General features: G+C 31.0%; 1 protein-coding gene across 1 annotated transcript in view; it reads left to right on the top strand.

Annotated features, from left to right (window-relative positions):
- Nucleotides 1-1,362: 1,362 nt before the first annotated feature.
- Nucleotides 1,363-23,770, top strand: part of LOC105847355 (protein NLRC5) — a 38,350-nt gene continuing 15,942 nt past the window's right edge. The window contains exon 1 of the mRNA XM_065787477.1: nt 1,363-1,666. Within this exon, the coding sequence (XP_065643549.1) occupies nt 1,369-1,666 (298 nt within the window). The 5' untranslated portion in view covers nt 1,363-1,368. The remainder of the gene's footprint in view (nt 1,667-23,770) is intronic.

The following is a 23,770-nucleotide window of genomic DNA, read 5'->3' as shown; positions in this document are numbered from 1 at the left end:
TATACATGTATATATGTATATATACACATGTATATTTATACATATATAACTATTATTATAGTTTAGCTAATAGAATAAAAAATGTATGTCAAGCAAAATAACAACTTCAAAAAAAGTTTTTGTTACTGAAAAGATTTGTAACAAAATATTGCAAAATATATTTAGCGCTAGAGGCCATTCAATCTTTCATCAGTAGTGTTAGTTTAAGTGCTGTTTTGCTAAAAAAAGTTGCATTAAAAGTCACATTACTTGTATTATTGTATTATGTATGTTATTTATTATTTTATGTGTTATGGTTAACCAACATATACTGAAAAAACATATAATTTGAGAAATCGCATAAATAATTTAGAATGACCTGTTCTGAAACTATAAATGTGACAATTTATTAAATTGTCACATTTCTAGTTTCAGAACTGGTCATTCTACAGACAGATTGGACAACGATGTGTATGGTTGCCAACGTATAATGATATAAATATACATTAAGTATATAATAAGTATAATATAAATATATAACAAGTATAATAAAAAAAATTGAACTATTTTTCCAGCTTTTTGTTTTTTAGAAGTGATAAAATTTATTGTCATATGAAAATAATTTGCTTAAACAAAAGCATGATACTTTTAACTTACACTTTCCATGTTAAAAAATATTAAACAATTATAATTAATAGCAAAAATACTTTAGTTAATTAAAAAGTGTATTTTTTTTGCATAACAACACTTCAAATAGCACTACTGATGAAACATTGAAAGGCCTCTAGTGCTAGATATATTTTGTAATACTTTGTTACAAATCTTTTCAGTAATAAAAACTTTTTTTGAAGTTCTTATTTTGCTTGACATATATATATATATTATTTATATATATATTTAATTATATATATATATATATATATATATATATATATATATATATATATATATATAAATACATATATAAATATATATATATATATATATATATATATATATACATATATATATATATATATATATATATATATATATATACATATATATATATATATATATATATATATATATATATATATATATATATATATATATATATATATATAAATATATATACATATATATATCAGTCGTGGACAGGAACGGCATGCGATCGCACTCCAATTATGACCACGCAAGTAATTGTTTTTTGAATGCTTGACCACGGCTTTTTAAATAATTAAAAACACGCTGAAAAAACAGACAAGAAAAAAATTATAAACCGGCTAAGTTATATAAAAAAGAAATAATTCTTAATGAATGAGAAAATTTAAATAAAATAAAACTTATAGCTCCAGCTAAGTTTCCTAGTATCATAATAACTCCTGTACTTTTTTTAGAAACAATAAAATGAGTCAACATTTTACATATCGTAAAAAAGATGAAACCACTCTTTTTAGCCAAGTGTTTAAAATGAAGTTCAGTGATAGTGTTGGAGTAGATTGGAGAACTCTTGGTCGTTGGCTAAATATTGAAGAAAACTATTTAGATATGATTGATCATGAAAATATTAAAACTAATGCAAAAGCGTATTCAATGTTAACTAAATGGTCGGAAATGAATGGCAATATAACACTTGATGAGTTAAAAACAGCTTTAAAGGAAATGAATAGGATGGATCTAATAAGAAAAGTAGATGAATTCACAAGTAATTATATTTTAATCATTTTTAGTATAATGAATAACAGATTTTTTTATTAAAATAATGTTTTTTCTAATTATGAGTTGTGTTTTTTTTTGTTTATGTATCTTTTCTTTTTCTCTATATAAATAGGATCTATAATAAAATATTAGAATTAAATTTAATTTGTAAATACTTACTTTTCAAAATGATTAAAATTATCAGTTAGGAAATACCAAAAGCTTTAATTAGTTTAAATTAATTTTTATTACTTTCAGGTCAGGTTATCCCTCTTCTGGTAACATGTAACCCAGTGCAGCCTGTTTTATGTCATGCTGCCTTGTCGGATACGCTTTTTTAGGCAATAGCTAGAAATAGCCAACTCCGACAAAAAAACACCCTCAGCCTTGGGGCTCTCGGTTGAGTAATGGCTAGAGATGGTGTCTTAATAAAAATACTCATCTAGTGTAGGTGTTAAACGCAATCAAGTACTGTCTTGTAGAGGCAATAAATTAAGAGGTAAACAGATTTCATCTGTTAACCAGCCCCGCTCCCTTTTTTCGTCTATTAGGCTGGCACAGATGCATTTATGATACATTGTTTCCAGTTTAGGATGTTGAATGCTTGATCTTCTTGACTCAATGCATGGATTTTGCTTGTGCCTCTGTGCTTATGACTAGGCAACTCATTCTATTATCTCCAAATGAGGGTACAGCTCTAAAACTCAGTTTTATAGTTACTTATTGGAGTCTTGTTTTCCAGCCTGGTGGAAGGTGGCATCTGTTATCCCTATTTTCAAATATTATTGAGAGGGATCTGACTTGTCTAACTACTGTCCCATTATTCTTCTTCCTATCATCCAATATCTTTCAAGCAAGGTTTTCGAACCTTTAATTGACAAACACTTCATTTCTCAACTTGAATCTAATATCTTACTTTCTAATTATTAAAATGGATTTTGATCTTCTTGTTCTACACTGATTTTCTAACAGTAATAACCAATAGGTTTTATAGTGCATTAGATAGAACTGGAGAGGTTAAGGCTATCGCTCTTGACATTTCTAAAGCTTTTGATAAAGTTTGGCATGCTGGCCTTCTCCATAAGCTTTCTTCTTATGGTGTATCAGGGGACATCTTTAAGATTATTGAATCCTTCCTTACCTATTGTAGTATAAAAGTTGTCCTTGATGGATAGCACTCTTCTTCATATCTTGTAACTTCAGGGCTTCCTTAAGGTTCTATCCTTGGCCCTATACTCTTTTTAATTTACATTAACGATCTTCTAGATATTTTCACTTCTAAGGTGGCATTGTTTGCTGATGATACTACTATCTATTATTGTCCTGATAAGAAGCCAACACTCTCTGATTGCTTGGAGGGGGCTATTGAGCTTGAAAAAGATCTCACTTCTGCTACAGCATATGGCTCACAGTGGCTGGTGAATTTTAATTCAGATAAAATCCAATTTTTTGCAGCCAAATGTTATCACAATAATTAAAATCTTCCTTTATTTATGTACGGTAATGTACTACATGAGTCATTTATTCTTCATTTAGGATTAACTTTTGATCATTTTTGGAAACCATAAATCAAATCCATTGGCAAACTAGCACCTGCTAAGGTTGCATCTCTTTTTTGTGTTGCCACTTTCTTACTCTGGATTTTCTCCTTTATCTCTATAAATCTCAAATCCATCCTTAAAGAAATATTGTTGCCTTATCAGGGGCGAATCTTCTAATAATGTCCTTTCTATTTCAGACAAGGTGCCAACACCCATTGTAAACTTAGGTTGAATCTGCTCTTCCAGCTAATCTCCAACTATTATCACATCATTGTAATGTTGCTTCTCTTTCTTTTTTCTACAAATACTACAATGGGCACTGCCCTAAAGAGCTAGCGTCTCTTGTACTATCTTCTAAAACTCATTTTTTGTGTTTTTCGTCATTTAATTAAGTCTCATCCTTTTACTGTGACTGTTCCTAAGTGCTCAAAAAACTCTTATTCATCTATTTTTTTTCCTTGATGGGGGTAAATAGTCAAGAATGCTACTCTTTTCTTTTGTTTGTTGTTCCAGCAGTATTTTAACTGTACAACTCTAAAACATAGAGACATGCTGAGGTGTTTCTTAAAAGATGTCTAGCAGATAGTTGTTAATATGATTACTTGTTTGCGTTCAAGTTCAGGCCACACAACTAAGTCAAACTTTTAAAGTTTGACTTAGTTGGCAAGTCAACTTAAATCTCTGTTGACTTATTATTATTTTATTAGGTATTAATATTTTTTTTAAACTGATGTGGACATTAAATTTGATTTACATATTTACATGACTGATATGTATAAATATCTTTTTTTAACTCTTTTTTTCCCTTTCTTAAAGGTATATGTGTTTGATGAATTACATGAAACTAAACAGCCTGCTTTTTTGGATGCTGTTTTAGATATCGAGGTTTCTATTTGAATGAACTTGATCATCTGTTAATCAGTTTTTCTCTCTATCAATACTGAAGGTTTTTTCATGATGTTTTGAAAGATATTTATGTATTCATGCAAATTTATAAATACATATGTTTCAGCTGATTATTTTATGTGTTAGCTAACAAAAGATGCAAATTTTAACAAAACATTTTTTAAAAAATGTTTCAATTCACCTCCCAAAGGCCATGAAGGCCACTACAGTCGATGAGGCTACTTTTAGTTGTGGTTACAACCCTCTCTTAACTATATTACAGTAAAACATGAACCTCGACGAACAAGGCCGCTGCGTGGGGAAACAAGTTGAGCGCGGTACTACGAGAGATGTAGTGGGGATCAAAAAGGAACTTCTTGCTTATGAGGTAAACTGTCTACCACTGCACCACTACCACATATTTTATGCGCTACATAATTTTCAATATACCCAAAAATTTTGTTTTTATCTAAAAAGAGCATATAAAGTTATTTTTGTGAAAAGGTGACAATCAGTGTGTTTGTTGGCAGTAATTCCAACCTCATATTTATTGCATATAGTTTTAACAATAGTTAAAGGTTGGATACAATGACTTTTTGTGTGATTGTGGTTACAACACTTTCTCAACTCTTTACATCCGAAACACCAAACTTGACAAAGAAGACTGCTACCTTGCAAAACAAATTAGGCTCATACTACCAATATTGTAGTTAAGAGTTTTATACATATATTATATGTATGTATGTAAAATATGCATAAGGATATAAATTTGACAACAAAACATCATGTTATACATCACTTTTATGTGATTTAGAATTTCAACTATGTTTACAATGTGTTTTTGCACCTTGTCTAAAAGAGAAAGGGCATCATTAGAAGATCCGCCCCAGATATGGCAACAGTATTTCTTAAAGGATGGATTTGAGATTTATAGAGATAAAGGAGAAAATCCAGAGTAAGAAAGTGGCAACACAAAGAGATGCAACCTTAGCAGGTGCTAGTTTGCCAATGGATTTGATTTATGGTTTCCAAAAATGATCAAAAGTTAATCCTAAATGAAGAATAAATGACTCATGTAGTACATTACCGTACATAAATAAAGGAAGATTTTAATTATTGTGATAACATTTGGCCGCAAAAAATTGGATTTTATCTGAATTAAAATTCACCAGCCACTGTGAGCCATATGCTGTAGCAGAAGTGAGATCTTTTTCAAGCTCAATAGCCCCCTCCAAGCAATCAGAGAGTGTTGGCTTCTTATCAGGACAATAATAGATAGTAGTATCATCAGCAAACAATGCCACCTTAGAAGTGAAAATATCTAGAAGATCGTTAATGTAAATTAAAAAGAGTGTAGGGCCAAGGATAGAACCTTAAGGAAGCCCTGAAGTTACAAGATATGAAGAAGAGTGCTATCCATCAAGGACAACTTTTATACTACAATAGGTAAGGAAGGATTCAATAATCTTAAAGATGTCCCCTGATACACCATAAGAAGAAAGCTTATGGAGAAGGCCAGCATGCCAAACTTTATCAAAAGCTTTAGAAATGTCAAGAGCGATAGCCTTAACCTCTCCAGCTCTATCTAATGCACTATAAAACCTATTGGTTATTACTGTTAGAAAATCAGTGTAGAACAAGAAGATCAAAATCCATATTGATGGTCAGAAAGTAAGTTATTAGATTCAAGATGAGAAATTAAGTGTTTATTAATTAAAGATTCAAAAACCTTGCTTATGATAGGAAGAAGACTTATGGGACGGTAGTTAGACAAATCAGATCGCTCCCCAAAATTTTTGAAGATAGGGATAACAGATGCGGCTTTCCAGCAGGCTGGAAAACAAGACTCTGATAAGCACTTGTTGAATAGTTTTGAGAGTATAGACGACAGCTCAGGAGAACACTTCTGCAAGACAATAACAGGTATGTTGTCTGGGCCACAAGCTGTAGAAGAGTCTAGGCAGGAAATCACTTTAGATACAGATGCTGGAGTGATATGAATGTCAAGCAATGGATCAACCTGTTTGTTGGCAATATCAGGTAGAACGCAATTAGTGAAATCAAGAGATGATATAGATGAAAAGTTTTTAGCAAACAGTTCGGCTTTGTCTTTAGGTGAGGTGACAAAGTCTGAACCATACAAGAGAGGTGGAATTATAGATTTGCCCTTATTATTAATATTATTAAAGATTCTCCAGAAGTCACGAGAGCCTAATTTTTGAGATGAGATAAGAGATTTCATGACCTGAGAATAGCGGGTTTTGGCGTTAGACAAAACCTTTTTACAGTTGTTTCTAGCAGTAATAAACAGACGTCTGTTTTCTGGAGAATTGTTTTGCTGATAAATATGGAAGTAACGGTTTCGATTGGCAATCGCAGCAGCACAGTGTGAAGAAAACCATGGAGGAGAGTGAGGCTTGACCTGGAATCGTCGAGAGGGAACAAAAGATTCCATGCCAGCCTGAATCCACGAAGTTATGTAAGAAGCACATTTGTCGACAGGAAGTTGAAAGATTTCTACCCAAGGGCCATCACAAAGAAAATCACGGAAAGAATCCCAGTCAGCTTTACTGTAGTTGTAAGAGGTTCGATAATAGGGGTATTCAGGTGATGAAGAAGAATGAGATATTAGTTTTAAAGAGATCAAACTGTGATCAGAAGCACCTAAGGGTGAGTGTGGAGAAACTGACTAGGATCAGAAACAAGACATAAGTCGAGTAGAGAAGGTAAATGATTAGGGTTGTCAGGAAAGCGAGTTGGAAAGTTGACTATTTGAGTTAGGGATTGAGAAAGGCAAAAGTTGTGGGCTTTAATGCCTGCAGAGTCACTGACACTAGAGCCAAGCCATTCAGAGTGGTGAGCATTTAAGTCACCGACAACAACTATATTAGCTGATGGATAAAGAGAGAGGGCTTGGTCAATATGATCAGAAATAACATCAAAAAGAGTGCAGTCTTGAGATGAAGGAGAGCGATATAGAACAAAGAGAAAGGCAATAGAGTGAAGTGGTGCTAAACGAAAGCACATGAAAGAATAGTCTGTGGATTCAAACCTAGTTTCACGACATATGGGTGAATTCTTACGAATGTAAATGCCGAGGCCATGCATGTGACTATTGGAGTCTTTACGAATTAGAGGAAGATAACCATCAACACTAAAGTCACAAGATGAGACAGCCGAACTCAAATTAGTCTCACAAAGAGCAAGTAGGTCTGGTGAACTTTGCAAGAGATAAGACTCAACAGAAGAAAAGTTACTTCGAAGACCACGAATATTAGTGAATGATAGGTTTAGAGAACTTGGTGATGATGATGGTTTTTTGTGTTTTATAGTTTTTGGTACTTTATTCATTTTTAAATTAGATTGAAGAACTTGACTCAAAGCATAGATAGTACTCAGAACACCGTTTAATAGCCCAAGCAATTGCCTCATTACTACTAATAAACCCTAAGCTGTAACAAAGGGCTCCAAATGTGGCCTCCGCAATGCACATCAAAAGTACAAACAGGGACACCATCCATGCGCAACATGGCACTGTTATTACTTTGATATTTTTCAGCTGTTGATGGAATCAGCCTCTCTGAGAGCTACCACAGAGTTCGGGAAACCTGACTACCAGCCGGCCTCAGAACCATAAAACTGAGTTTTAGAGCTGTACCCTCATAAGGAGATAATAGAATGAGTTACCTAGTCATAAAAACAGTGACACAAGCAAACCCATGCATTGAGTCAAGAAGATCCAGCATTCAACATCCTAAACTGGAAACAATGTATTAAAAATACATCTGCGCCAGCCTAATAGATGAAGAAGGGGTGCGAGGCTGGTCAACAGATAGAATCTGTTTACCCCTTAAGTCTTTGTCTAGGAGGCCTTCTACAAGACAGTAGCTGGGTGCATTTAACATCTGCCCAAGATGAGTATTTTTATCGAGACACCATCTCTAATATATTTTTTATCGAGATATAATTTTTGAAAATATAATTTTATCGAAGATATAATTTTCGAAATATAATTTTATCGAGATATAATTTTCATCTCTAATATAATTTTTATCGAGACACCATCTCTAATTATAATATAATAGTTTTACAAAACTTCAACTTTTTGTTTTAATATCTTTTTTTTATGTGATATACTTGATAAGTATATCACATAAAAAAAAGATATTAAAAATAAAAATGCACCAAATTTTTAATAAAAGTTTTTAATTTTTTCTTTCCATTTTCTTTATTTTTTTAATAGTATCTTATTAATCTCTTTTACTGAATTAAACTTTAATTTTAAATATATTATTCATTACATCATGTTACATACATACATCATGTTGTTAGAATAATATACATCAAAATTGTTCATATTTTTTTAAGAAAAGAAAAATTCTTTCTTCTCTGTAACTTCTATAAAATGAATAGTTTTATAATTTTTCAATAAATATCTATTTTCTGTTAGCTATTTATCATTAAATAATTGTTCATTCAGTTGCATTTTACCTTAGTTTATCGTGGTTATATTTAAGTTAAGAGAATTTACCAAGTCTATTATAATTTATAGAAGAAGCAGCATCACAATTTCCCACAAGTGGCTAACCACGAATAACTTTTAATTTCAATAGCCAACTACAATGAAACATAATCTTATCAGTTATGAATTACTTTATTGTTTATAATTAGATATAGAATATTTTATATTTACAATTGAAACCAGATAATCAATAATTAATTTTTTATTAAATTAATTTTATATTTACAATTGAAACCAGATAATCAATAATTAAATAACCTAGCATTTCCTTACTTTGTGTTGTGACCTGAAATAGTTTTATAAATAATTATATACCAATTTATAAATTAATAAAATAATAGATAGTCTATAGGCTGTATATTTATTATTTTACAATTTTTAATTGTTCATACTATACTTTTTAATTGTTCTATTTATATTGCTTGAAACCATTGTAAAAAGGTTTTGTCTAATGCTAAAGCCGCTATTCTCAGGTCACTAAATCTCATATTTCTTCTCAAAAATTAGGCTCCAGGGACTTCTGGAGAATTTTTAACATTGCCTGTCGTAAGGGCAAATTTGTTATTCCACCTCTCTTGCATGGTTCAGATTTTGTTACCTCACCTAAAGACAAAGCTAAATTACTTGCTAAGAACCTTTCATCAATCTCATCTCTTGATTCCACAAATCACATTTTACCTGATATAGCCAACAAACAGGTTGATCCTATACTTGAAATTCGTATCACTCCAGTGTTTGTATCTATAGTGATTTCCTGCTTTGTCTCTTCTACAGATTGTGGTCCAGACAACCACAACTTAGAAACCATATATCAAATGGGGTATTTGGTTTTTAACAAAGATCAGATAAATAGCATCTGCGAAGGTTGCATCTCTTTATTGTCCTTGGCAATTTCTTACACAGGATTTTATTCTTTATCTCAAATCAGTCCTTTTATGAAATACTGTTTCTATATCTATAGCAGATCTTTAAATGACGCTCTCTTTTTTTGACGAGGTACAAAGCGCAATGTAAACATATTTAGCTGCTCTGGGTACCAACCTTCAACCATTGTCTCATTGTCGTAATGTTATTTCTCTTTTTTTTTTCTATTAATACTATTATGGGCACTGCTCATTATAGTATTTATAAAAAAGAGAAAGAGCTCTCTTGTGCTATCTACTAAAATTCATTCTTGTGTTACTCGTCATTCAATTAAGTCTTATCCTATTAATGTGACTGTTACAAAGTGCTCTAAAAATTATTATTTCTCTAGTTTTTTTTATTATTGATGCTTACATTTCTCCCAATGACATAGAACTTTTATTTCATTTTAGTATTTTCTGCATTTAGTTTGGAATGCTTTCCAATATGTGAATGTAAAGTCATTTATGGTCTACTTGAACTGATCACTAACTAGGTGCTACCTTATGTCATATGGAATATATATATATCTATGTATATATATATATATATATATATATATATATATATATATATATATATATATATATATATATATATATATAAGGCGCAAAAATTGAAAATTTTCAATTTTTAGCAATTTTAAGGTTTAAATCAGAAGCTTTTTGGTATAAAGAGAGTTGAATAAACAAGTTTAAGAATTAGGTGTGCTATTTAGGGAGGAAAGTAGAGTAGGGGGCGGTTATTTATTTTACACAAATGAAAAGAGCACAATCGTGTTTTCAGTTTGTCTCTTTGTTTTTGGTGAAATGCTGTCTAATAGCGAAATGGTAGACTAATATGATATATGTTGGAACCCATTCTGAAAATTAATTATGATAAATTGAGATTAAAATATATTTAAATGTTTATTAAGTCAAAAGTTTTAACATTAAATTTTAAAAATAAAATAAAGCTCAAATGTTAACAAAAAACTTAATGTTATATTAAAATTTAAATGTGTAACAACATAAAAGAGTAACTCTATGAAATGAAAATTAGAAAAAATAAACAGTCCAATCAGAATTTAATGTACCATCTGATTGGTTCTAAGTGCCTTTTTCTTTGGTTGTGCAACATATTTCTGTTGTTTTCTACAACTTGTATAATGTTCTAGAACTTATTTTCTATCTTAGCAGTTCCTGCAAAATCACTACAAAGCTTTGCTTCCCGTTCAGCAGAATCTTTTACAACAGAAAAACTAGAAACCACAATTTTGGAAGCTTAAAAATCTTCATTTTTATGCCATTCTGTAACTGGTTCCCTGAGAAAACTACTATTTATATTTAATATGATGAAAAATACTGGGGAGTCTTCACCAATAAAATCAGTTAAATCATTCACAGCCATTTTAGGAACCATTGGAAATATAGGTTTACCAAATCCTGACCCTTTTATTTTTGAAGTTATTTCATTTAATGTTACATAATTTTTTAGTGATAGTATCAGGCTACCAAAAAAGTTCGTGCAGTTTATCCTAATTGCCTATTTCTAAGAAATGTATTAAGAAAACTGGTTGTGGTGGGGGAATGATTTTGCATTTAAATTAAAGCTTGTTTTCAGGAGAATCAGTGTGTTTCATAAGTTTTATTAGTGCGTTTTAAATCTAAAAGTCTTAAGTGGAGTATGGCAAAAACAAGCTGCTTTGGCAAACAGTAAAGGTGTTGTATTCCACCAGGACAACGCCAGACCGCCATCCGCACACCGCAAAAATCACGCAGGAAACTCTAGCATGTTTACAATGGGAGATTTTAACTCACCCTCTGTATTCACCAGACCTTGCGCCAAGCAACTATCACCTGTTTTTGGCCCTGGATAATCATATGAGGAATCGACAGTTTCGAAATAGAGAAGATCTCGAAAATGAGTTATTTCAATTTTTTAGCTACCAAACTCAAGACTTTTATAAAAATGGAATATACCAGCTTGTTTCACGATGGGAGAAAGTTATTCTTGCTGAAGGAGACTATTTTTCAGAATCAACTTTATTAAAACTGTTTTTATGTGTATTTATTTATGGATCTGCAAAACCGCAAAAACTTTTTTGGTTGCCTGATATTTTATTTGCAATCTTTTGCCTCTGCTTGCCCTCTAAGTTATTATTAAATAGAGACAGTAGAGCTAACTCCTCAGTGAGATACCACATGTGATTGCTGAAAGCTTTCAGAGCAGCATTAGCAATAGTAAAATCTATAACTTTATACTCTAATAATGAATTAATAAGATTTAAATCGTTAATAGGATCTGCTGAAGATATAGGTACACTGAGCCATTATGGAATATAACAAAATACAACAAACTGAACAATCCTTTGTAGCTTAGGAAGTTGCTGTAGAGCAAAAGTTGTTCCTTTAGGTAGCTGGCTGATTTTTTTGTTTAACAGTACAACTTTTATAGAATATAACAATTTTGCCATCCACCTTGCATTGGGCAAAGCGCCTGGTCTAATAAATCCAGAGAATAACACATCTTTGCCTTTGCTCAGATACAACAATGCTAGTTGAACAAGTTCTCTATAATCACCCCTGTTGAAATTTTGCCTCATTACCAATTACAAATACACATACAATTACCATCAAGATTGGTAATAGCATCTTTTTTGTTTATCAAAGACTTGAAATTTGAGGGATGTCTAAGTCTTCAATAGTTTGGCAATTAAGTTTTCAAAGTTTTTCTTAAATCTAAAAGTGAAACAATGCATTCATTATATTGTTGCTTATAACACTGATGTTAGTTTAATTTTAAATACTTAATAATAATAATTAAAAATTATAATAAACATGTTAGATTACCTTAAAAATAGATTGATATTAAGACCTTTTGAAATCTCGATCTTTAAACTGTTCCATACATGAGTTAGTATAATCTCTCCTATGTGATGTTGGCAAGCAAGCCATAGAAGTGGCCTGTTCTATAAATTTTGGATTGAAACACAGCCTGCAGTTATAGCACCAGTATTTGATGCTGTTGTGTCAAAAACCATGCCTGCCACACAATCTATGCAGTTCCAATCTTCTAGTAATTCATATGTTGCTTTAGCAATCACTGGTCCCATCTTCTTGGTGGGTTTACAGGGTGGATGCTCGAAATCCGGACTTTTTTGATACAAAATAAAAATTACAATAAAAGTATTAGTTTCAAAGCTATATTTCTGAAATTTTAAACATTAATGTACACATATAAGAGCTTTCATTTCACTAAATCCAGCTGCCTTTAGCTTCAATGACTTGCTCGATACGCTTCCTAAACCTGGAGCAGGCGTGCTCCACCTCATCGGCCAACATGTTGGCAGCTGCAGTAGTAATTGCTCTACTTTAGAGATTCAACAGTGTTGTGACTTGATTTATTGGTCTCATGTTCCAAAGTGCCCCAGACATAATAGTCCAATGGATTGAGATCTGGTGAGTTTGGAGGCCAAAAGTGCTTCGACCCGAACATAGGGATATTCTCTTCAAGCCAACCCTGTACCAAATTGGAGGTATGAGCAGGAGCTGAGTCTTGCTGAAACACATATGGCCTACCATTGGAACACTTGTCCATCCAAGGTTTCACCACCTTAATCAGAAGGTCCAAGTAGACTTCTTTGTTGACATTTTGGCCCTTCAGGAAGAAGTGTGGTGGCATGACATGCCCTTTGCTGGAAACAGACATAAAGACATGGACAGAGGCTAGAAATTTTGTCTGACCAATCACTGGGACATCTTTTGGGTCTTGAGCCAACCATCTGTTATTTCTTCTGTTCACTTTGGCATTCACAGTAAAAATTTTCTCATCGCTGAAAAAACGAAGTTTACCAACAGCTTCATGTTTTATTGATGCTAAAAGAACGGAACACTTAGCCACTCTCTTCTCCTTCATTGAAACTGCCTGACTTTCAGGACATAGGACTTGTACCTAAGGTCATCACAGATCACTCTTCTCATGGTGTAATGAGACACATTCATATCTTTGCTCAGTTTCCAGATGGAGGTGCTGGGGTTTTTGTTGATCGACTTCTGTACTCTGCTGATGAAGGCCTTATTCCTGATTGGTTTGTGAGCAGTCTTTTCTTTTCGTTCTACAGACTCTGCACCATCATTAAACCTCTTTGCAATATCATAAACTGTGCTTTTTGGAAAGCCAAACCATTTTATAATCTCTGGGACAACTCTGCAGTCATATTCCTTTGATATGATGTGCTAAATTTGCAAATTTTATTTTTTTTCCCGAGAGTACAATGTTTGTTTTGATTAATGTTTGAATTTCGCAACATAGAATTTAAAAACAAAAAAATGCAAATTTAAAATTGTCCGGATTTCGAGCATCCACCCTGTATATGAAAGCGCTGGTACACCCAGTAATTTTACTCCTAAACAACCTATAAAAATATACATTTTGAAATAGAAATAAGATATAAAGTGCTAAATATTAGCATATAAATATGCCAATATGTAAATTGTTCATTAGTGCCTAAATTTACATGAATTGACTGGCCAAAGTTTTATTTTAGAGCTACCTTTAAGAAGAACTGGAAGTCTTTCTTTTCTAAAATTTTTTTTGTCAAGTGAATCCATTAACTTGCTATCTCGATGAACAACGCCAATTTTTGGAGATTTCCAGGAGCTCTTTATCTTGGTAGCAATCGTCTGCACACACTCCATTTTGTTCCTAAATGGTTTAAAATAAAAAATGCAAGAGTAAAAATATTGATGATTGAATTATACTTTTGGATCCAAAGTAAATTTAACTAAAAGTAAAAGTACCCAAAGTAAAATATTCGTCTTAGAGAAAGTAATATTTCAAACAAAACAAGAAATTTCTATTTTAATCAATATATATATATATAAATATATATATATATATATATATATATATATATATATATATATATATATATATATATATATATACCTGTATGCTGTTGTGTAGCTCAAGTCAACTCTAGAAGAATCACCAGACGTGGCACAAATTATTGAGTGGAATAAAGAACTGAGTGCAGTAAGTGTAATTTTGTTTCTAAGAGCTGTTTCAATAACTTTACATGATTTCAGAATATTATGTGGTATAAACACAGTTGTGCCAGTTTTCAAGCTTCTTTTGTGATAATGCTGCTTTGTTCCATAAATACATCAAAGTTCATCATGATCAAGACAACCTTCGTCTATCTCCATTAAACTTTTTTTAGAACATCTCAAGATGTTTGATTGCTGTTCTTTTTCTTTATAGATTCTTTCTTCAGCAAATTTTCTGTCGTGTAACTTTTCTTTCACAAGATGAAGCTTAAGATCAACTGAGCCTACAAATGCTGTTCTATCAGTCGTCATGCTGATCAGAAACTGTTTATCTAGCACATCCTGTAGCCAGAACTTCATTGTTTTTGTTAGCTTGTTTTTAAATCCAATAATTATTTGAGTATTCTTGACAGTGTTTCTATGGGCATGGTCAATTTTTAACAGACTCTTTAACTCCTCAAATAATTTTATGATTTCTTCTGCCATTTTATAGACTTAATTGTTTGTGTTCTTGCCCGATTATAAAATGGTAGAATTGATTTAACTTTTTTATTTGCTGAATCTCTCTTAGATTTTGAAGTAAAGTGTGCAAAAAAACATAAAAGCACCAGACAAGCAGTTGGTAACCTAGATCCCTGTATATTCTTATCAGATTCAATAGGGATGGTTTCTAGTATGAAATATCTTGGGTCTTTAGATTTAGCCATTTTTACCCACCTAATTTGTCAATATTTTAATTTTTATCTAAAAAAAGTTTGAAATAAGTTATTAATATATCTGTAAAATAGCAACAAAAAACAACACAAATGAAAAATTAAAAGACAATTTTGTATAAAACTGTTCAACTGCTTTTGTAATTAAGATAAATATCTTGCAAGATTTTCTGTAATAAACCTTGAGTACAATAAGGGAAAAATAAGGTTCATTGAATAATATAATACTCCAATTTACATTCTAGTAGTTTCACATTGATAATTATATGTTTTTCCTCCTGATTATCAACAAATTGTGAAAAATTGTATATATATATATATATATATTTATATATATATATATATATATATATATATATATATATATATATATATATATATATATATATATATATATATATATATATATATATATATATATATATATATATATATATATATATATATATATATATATATATATATATATTCTAGGGTGTCCCAAAACACTCATAAAATTTTTTTTTTTAATTGATGATGCAGTCCCTCCTAAAAGTTTTTTTATGGTCCCATTACAATTCCTAATTCTTTTTAGATCATTTCAATAATATTTAGGGGTCCCCCAAGGGTCATGAAGTTCTAGAATAGCGGAGTAATTTGTAAATTGTTCTACGTCTCCAATTTGGGCAAATTTGGACAAATTTTTAGAGATCAGTCTTTGATCATATGATAATTTGTTTATCAAATCTAGACAGTTCTTTATTTGTAGAATCTAGAAATATATAACTTTTGTGTACATGGAAATATGCTTTAAAGGACAAGTAATGTCAAAGTCAAACAATATCATGAACTTTTAACTTCTATGGTTGGACTAGGTACTAGGTATATTTTATGATACCTAGTAATAGATTTACATATATAAAATACATTAGCATCAGTTCTCAGTAGTAAACTTTGCACTTTGAAAAGTTGTGTATGTGCTTCTCAACAACTTGTAGAAGATATTGTTTTTGTTACTCATCTTTTGTTATAGTGGCATTTAAATTCTGTATGAGGGAAACACCACGTTCGCCACAGTCATTGACACAGGCCAAGTTTTTTTATCTTTTCACATGCTATCTGAAAAGATTGGCTTTGATTGCATTCTTCTACAGGCAAGACAAGAAAACTGTCGTCAATTGCGGTAGTTTTAAAGAAACTTCTAGAAATGGTTCATTCTGATATTGAATGAGGAAATGATTTGATTAAATGCAATACTCAATCATCTTTTATTTCTGATACAAGCTTTGCTTTCTCTTTACAGGATAGATGTTGAGAAAAAGGAGAGAATGTTGCCATCTCTTGGCTTAGGTACCAAGAATACCAGACCATCATCTTCAGACCTGCTGTTTGCAAACCAAGGTTGTCATAATCATGGAGAATTTGGATCAGAAGAATGTCATTGACTGGTGCATCAGCAACTATTTGACATGAAAACCAAGACTGAAGATATACTTTGACTACAAATCCATTGAATTGTTGTATTCTTTGCAATTCTCAAGCTGTTAGCTTTATTACAGATTTGTTACCATCAAAGAGCAATTCAATCATCATTGTGTAGATTGACTTGGCCGTCCGACGTGCTTGATGAAGGGCACCAGGTTTTTGAATTTGAACAGCCGCTACAGTAGAATTACTCAAACCAATCATGGAAGCCGCAAGTTGAAGAAGTTCCTTGTAGTCATCTCAAGGATGGCCAAGTTAAAGTCACTTGCACAGATCAGCAGTGTCGGTTGTGGCTTTAGTTGACAGTGAAGTAGTTTCGACCGGTTTTCTTTAGATTTTTTAAATATCAAAATCTCCATTCCAGTGGATGGGACTAGGCACACTCCATATGCATCTGACAGCAGCTCTTCGAACATGTGATGGCAACAATAGCAAGTTTCAACCAATGACTGACTCCAAAAGTGTGCAGGCTCCATTAAGTTGAATTGTATTTGAGGTTGTTCTATCAAAGCACATTCAGATCACTTATGAATCTGTCTGCCACGACTTCAAAAGTTCCTAAACTGCCTCCATTGCTGCCTTTCCTGTCCCAGAAGACAACTTTGGCACACTCAGAAAGTTGATCTTCCATTAACAAGAGAAGATACCGATACTGAGAAACTATTTACTTGTTTTGTGTCTACTCCAGTGATATCAGGTAGAAGCTTGACATCCCAGTGCATGGCAGATTTGCTTTCTCAAAAGTTCTTCTTAATCTGTTTTGAAGTTTCTCGACAAAACAGCTCTTTGACGGTGAATGGTACTTTTGAAAGAACTGTGGAAGATGTTGAGTTGCCTATTTTATTAACCAGAAATGCCAGGATCATTGTTAATGTGCGAATGCTTGTGTTTGTCCTGTCTAATACTGCTGATACTTTTGAAGTCAGCACAGAGAGTTTAGGTTTTTTATTGCTACTTGTTCTTAGAGTTTTAGGCTTTAAAATGAATTCATCAGCAGATTCTTGTTGCTCTTCATCAGAGGAACTGGCACTTGACTGGCCTGACTGAAGTGATTTGACTGATCCCATTATATTGACATTATCATCATCACATTCTTCAGCTGCAGCTGCATTTAGAAACTGCTGACCCGATGAAGCTGCTGTTTGCTTGTGTTTTGCGTTTGATACTGTCTTTTCATCAAACTAGTAATAACCTATTAGTATCTAGAAAAATTTTTTAACTTTTTGATTTTAACAAGTGTGTCCATCAAGCATAGTGAATAGTTATAGTTATTATAGGATTTTGAAAAATAAACAAGTTTTTCACATTTCAAAGAAAATGTTTTCTGACCACAGCAGACTGCATGCATGTCACATGACCAACAAATATTCTAGAAATGATAGTGTTTAATATTATTTACCTGCTCCTCACTTTTATTATTAACAGAACTCATTAACCAAAGATGTCACAAAATATCATTATTATTGAAATAAAAAAATCTAAAAGTTAATTTGTTATTATTGCTATTATTATTATTATTGTTATTATTATTATTGTTAATTATAATTTGACATTAATTTAAGACATTGTACTACTGATGAGCCTAATGACTTAATGTACAATAATGACTAATAATAATAATGACTAAATGTGCATACAATACATATTATGTAAATTTATTAGCATCATAAAATACACTGTAGTAGTTAAAAATTCATGATTTTGATTGATTTTGACATTGTTTGTCCTTGAAAGCAAATTTCTATGTACACCAAAGTTATATATTTCTAGATTCTACAAATAAAGAACTTTCTAGATCTGATAAATAAATTATCATAGGATCGATGACTGATCTCTTGCTTCTTATTTTTTGACCTTTTTTCTAAAAAATTTAAAACTTACATTAACTGAGGGGATTCTAAACTTTATGTGGCAGTATTTTTTGAGTGCCATAGTATATATAACAAAATTTAAAACCAATTTTAAATTAGTGATTGGATATAAGTTTTAATTTTTTAAAATTAATTTTCCTTAACTATGTGGATACAGTAGGGGCTTTTTAAAGTTTTCCTACCCCTGTGCTTCGATTGCTGTGTTTTTTTACAAAATATTTTATTTATAATTTATATCAGTGCAATAATAGTTGCAATTTTCTTTATATCAAAAATCTGTGTAAAATATTTTAAAAGTGTAAAATATTTTCTTCACTGATACAAAAAAAAATTCATATTGAATTTTTACAATCTGAATATACTCTTGAAAAATCCTATGACAATTTATTGGATTGTATTCAGCCACCGTGGCTCCTAACTTTTGACTGTGATGGGCATTTTTATTGGACACAACAAACCTGTTCTGTGTATCTTTTTTTTAGGTTTTATGAACTAGTACAGATGTTTGTACTGATGTAACACCAAGCGAAATCTTCTGCCTATCAAAATTCTCCTTGATATAAAACCTGATTATGTGAAACTTCCATCCAAGTGAAATCTTGTTTATGAATACATCATGAATAGCTATTTTTAAGTGCAGCATAGAGAGTAAACTTATTTATTTCCTCTCTGTAGGATCTATTAATTTTAATTCAAAACATTCAGCAACTAAATAAAGCAAAAGTTAACTAAGTAATAACTTGCTAAAGATAGTAGTATTAACATATTTTTGTCTCTTAATCAAATGTAGGCTGGTAGTCTGGCCAATTGAGTTAAAAAAAAAATTTATTTAAGAATTTTGTCGAAATATCTTAAAACTTTGGCTTTGTTAGATCCATCAAAACCACAACCATTATAGCCATGTCTGACAACAGTTTTTTTTTTCTTTTTAAATAACTTTTGATTTTTATTAGGAAAGAAAGGAGATCAATAATTTTACTAACATGGTGTTCAAAAAATATGCTATTCAAGTGGTGAAATTATGTTGATAATTTCTGCAGTCAGTTTCATAGGTAACAGACATGGATCAGTAACATTTTCATAATATTGAATATGTATTGGAGGTTTATTATCAAGTCTCTGAATTAAATTACTAGTAATCCAAAAGTCATTTAATCTTATTTCTTATCCATCAGCCCATCACAATCGCAACAAAAGTATTTTCTCCTCTACATTTCCAAATAAGCCTAGTATGATCAAATTGCTCCCCCACTGTACCTTTGATTCCTTGGTTGTAAACCTAATGCCAATTTTTCAAACACTCTCATCACAATTTTTAGTGATCTCTGTCTTTCATCAATATCAAAATGTACAACAGAATTAATATGATTAAATTTTTTATAATGAACAAACTTGTTATTAAGAAAGACCGGTCAGTACAATTAAACAGTATCTTGTTTAAAAAAAGTCTTTATTGTTTTTGAGTTGATCTTTTATGACACTGTGCATTTAATCTTCTTTCTTATCTATTGTCCCATTACAAAAACATCAAAAGCATTTTCTGTCATAACCTAATATTTACAAAAAAATTTTAGGCTTTGTATTGCTTATCAAGCTAAAATAAGGAAAATTTATTGGTAATCAAAGGATGTTGTTGAGGCCGACTTCAATTAGGGGAGAGGGGGCACAATAGGACACTTTTTTAAAAAGATATTACAGATTTCGTACTGTTTGACAAAAAATTAAATTTTTTGCTGAAAAAGGTAATTTAGGTATTCATTCTTCAAAAAAAAGCAAAGTTGAGCTAGTTCAAATAAATTATGGTTGTTTTTTTCCTTTAAAATCGAAGCTACCAATAGTCCAAAACTACCCTACAAGAGGGGGTAGTTTAGGACAATGTTGGGGCAGTTTAGGAAATATAATAAAAAGACAGGAAATGTTTCTTAAAACATAATTTTTTCATTTAGCAGTAATTATTAACAATTACAGAATCAACAGAATTATTAGGAGTAACATAATTATTCTTATAAAGATCTCAAACCATTAATGAGTTTTTTTGTATATTCAAATTAACTAAAATGAAAATGCTATTCAACCACAAATCACTCTTATTAATAAAAAGATAATAAAAAAAACAAAAAGTTTGAATATAAAATGGATGTAGATAAACATAAATTTTTTCTTTTTGTTCGAATTGAGAGAATTCATAACATTCAACCAAGTTTAAATGTAGAAAAATCAAATTTGAATATTATACCAGAACCTCTTGAAATGCTTCCTGCATTGTTTGGCATAGGATGTTTAGCTAAGACTTCTGCAATTGGCACCGACCACTTATTTTGTATATCAGGAAAGTAAAATATATTAAATCCTACTTTTTTATTCAACAAATTAACAACCAAAATGTTTCCATTTATTTCTTCAATTCTGCAAGCAAAAGCTAACGTTGCATTGTTAACTGTTCAAGCACATTGGACTAAACAAAAATCTCCATGATGTAATGCTTCTGTTTTCAATTTTTCTGTGTATACAACAGGCTTGTCTTTAAAATTTAAACTTGTTTTATTTTGCAAACAAGAATTACTTTTATTGTGCATACAGGTAGAGCTAGAGACTGTTGCATTAATTTTTTTTTTTTTTTTGGGGGGGGGTTAATATGCTTGTTAAATATTTTCTGTTTTGTGTTAGTTATAGATTCTGTTATTGGTGGTCTTTCTGGTGTGTCTGTTAAAATTCTTCATCTTCCTTTTTTTTTGCCTTTTGATGTTTTTTTTCTTGGAGGTGCTTTTGGGTATTGTCTAATCATTTCAGGAGATAAAACTGGTGCAGATGGCTGTGACGGCTCATCAGTTGAGTTTTTATATGCATTAAGTGACTCATTATTTGGCACAGTAGCTTCAAAAGTTTTTACTATAAAATGAACACTAACATTTAAAATTTTAAAATCTATGTAGCTTTTTTTATTATTGTCATTATTACTAGATTGATAAGAGATGTAATTAAGGCTTTGGTTTGTTACCTCTGAACAGTCGAAATCTTCATTTGTGAATGCATTTCTTGAAAAAGGAAAAATACAACATTTTTTGAACCCTGCAGTAATATTATTTGGTGTAAATGAGCTATTATATGCCGGGGTTACTATACTGGCTAAATTATGAATTGTTATAGTTCTTCCTGGGTGATTTAACAACCAGTCATTTTAAGGTACAGAAAGTTTTTGTTTAAAAGGACCCAATACTGAAACATCAAGAAGTTGAAGTCTATGTGTACAATGTGGTGGGAATGTAAGTAAAACAATTCCATTATCTCTGCAAAAGTTGATTGCATTAATAGTACAATGGCTTTCGTGGTTATCTAGTAATAACAAAATCTTGTTTTCTTTATTGCACTTTGAATGGAGCTTTAAATGTTTGAGCACTCATATAAAAAGTTCTCTTGTCATCCATCCACTACTAGGGTTGTTAGCAAATCCAACACAACAATTAGGTCCTCCTGTTAGCATACGCTCTTGAAATTTTGCTCGAGGATATATAAAAACTGGTGGTATAATGTTTCCGACTGCATTAATAATAGCACATAGTTACAAGCTGCCCTCTTTCAGCTGAGACGTTTTGACCAACTTGCTTTTGACCTCGCTGAGTTATGATATTTGGTGCCTGCACAACAGTCATGACACTTGTTTCATCTATGTTAAATATGCGTTCTGGAGAATATTTTAGACTTACAGAGTACTCTCTCTAAGTTGAGTTGAAATTCATTCACATTTTGTTGGTTAAAACTTGTTGCTCTTGATAGACTTGTATTTTCTGGTTTGCGCAGAGAAAGCTTTTTGTGTCTTATCATAAATCCTTTCATCCATTCAATGCCAGCAATTTTATTTTGGCTCCATAGTTCAGGACATTTTTTCAAAGCATTACTATATTCAAGCTAAAATTCTAGTTTGGTAATAAGTTAAACCATATTTATTTTTGATGATTTTAACATATAATTTTCTAACATAGCTTCTTCTGCTTTAGTAAATGCAGAAGAAGCTATGTTAGAAAATTATATCTTGATTCACAGAATATTTGGTTGAAAAGTTATCACTTTTTGATTTTCTATTATTTCGGAGCATTTTTTTTCCGTAAGCTAACGTACTTTTAGAGAACCCAAATACACCTGCAGCTTCTCTTAACTTCATTGTTATATCAAAAACATGTTTAACTGCAGTTTTTAAATTTTCTTCGTTTATAAATCTTTCACATTTTTTTTTTATAATTCCGCACCATTTTTAAACTTAGTATAATTTTATTTGAAGATAAGTTTGTTATGATCCGTGCAACACATCCTAATGTGCCCCGTGAAAATCGTCCAATGCTGCCTCAACCCTGATCTCAGGAAACATTCCACAATTTTTTTGTGAAGAATTTATGTTTTATCGTTGAATTTTTTTATTTACGTTGCAGAACATATACCTTTCATAGAAAATGCAAAAAATAATTCCTTGGGTGGAGTAAATTTCTTTGTAAATCCTTACACTTAAGAATTAAAAAAATTAGAAAAAATATCAAAAACCACAAAACGTTTGTAGAAAAGCTACCTGACTGCCTTTGTGAAAGAAATCCTATGACGCTTACATGTGAAAGTATTTTCAGTCGACGAATATATTGGATTATTTGCATTGTCCTAAACTACCCTTGTCCTAAACTGCCCTCACCTCCCCTAATCAAGTTAAAGGAACTAAAAGAGTATTTTTAGCTTTCGATGGTTCTCCTCTAAGTTTCCAATTAAGCCTTGTATGATCACTTTGCTACCTAAGTGTACATTTAATTTTTTTAGAAGAGCAATACCTTCTGTTGCAAGTTTTGTATTTTTTATCACCAAAATGAGATATTGAATGATATCTTGCTTTTTGCAGACTCATTGTGAAAAATGTTTTTGTTTAGTATTTTCTGCACTATATCATTTTAATTTCTTATATATATAGATTATATATATATATATATATATATATATATATATATATATATATATATATATATATATATATATATATATATATATATATATGTTATAATTAATTAATATGTAATTGTTAAGACTAATTTTGTCTAAATATTATTATTTATTATTTTATTATTTTATTTTATTTATTATTTTTGTGCCATTATTTAATTACTTTAATTAGTCTCTGAATAAAAATAACTTTGATTTGAGGCACAAA

The sequence above is a fragment of the Hydra vulgaris genome, chromosome 01, assembly GCF_038396675.1.
Source record: "Hydra vulgaris chromosome 01, alternate assembly HydraT2T_AEP".
Taxonomy (NCBI): Eukaryota; Metazoa; Cnidaria; class Hydrozoa; order Anthoathecata; family Hydridae; genus Hydra; species Hydra vulgaris.
This window is presented reverse-complemented; position numbering and strand designations above follow the sequence as displayed.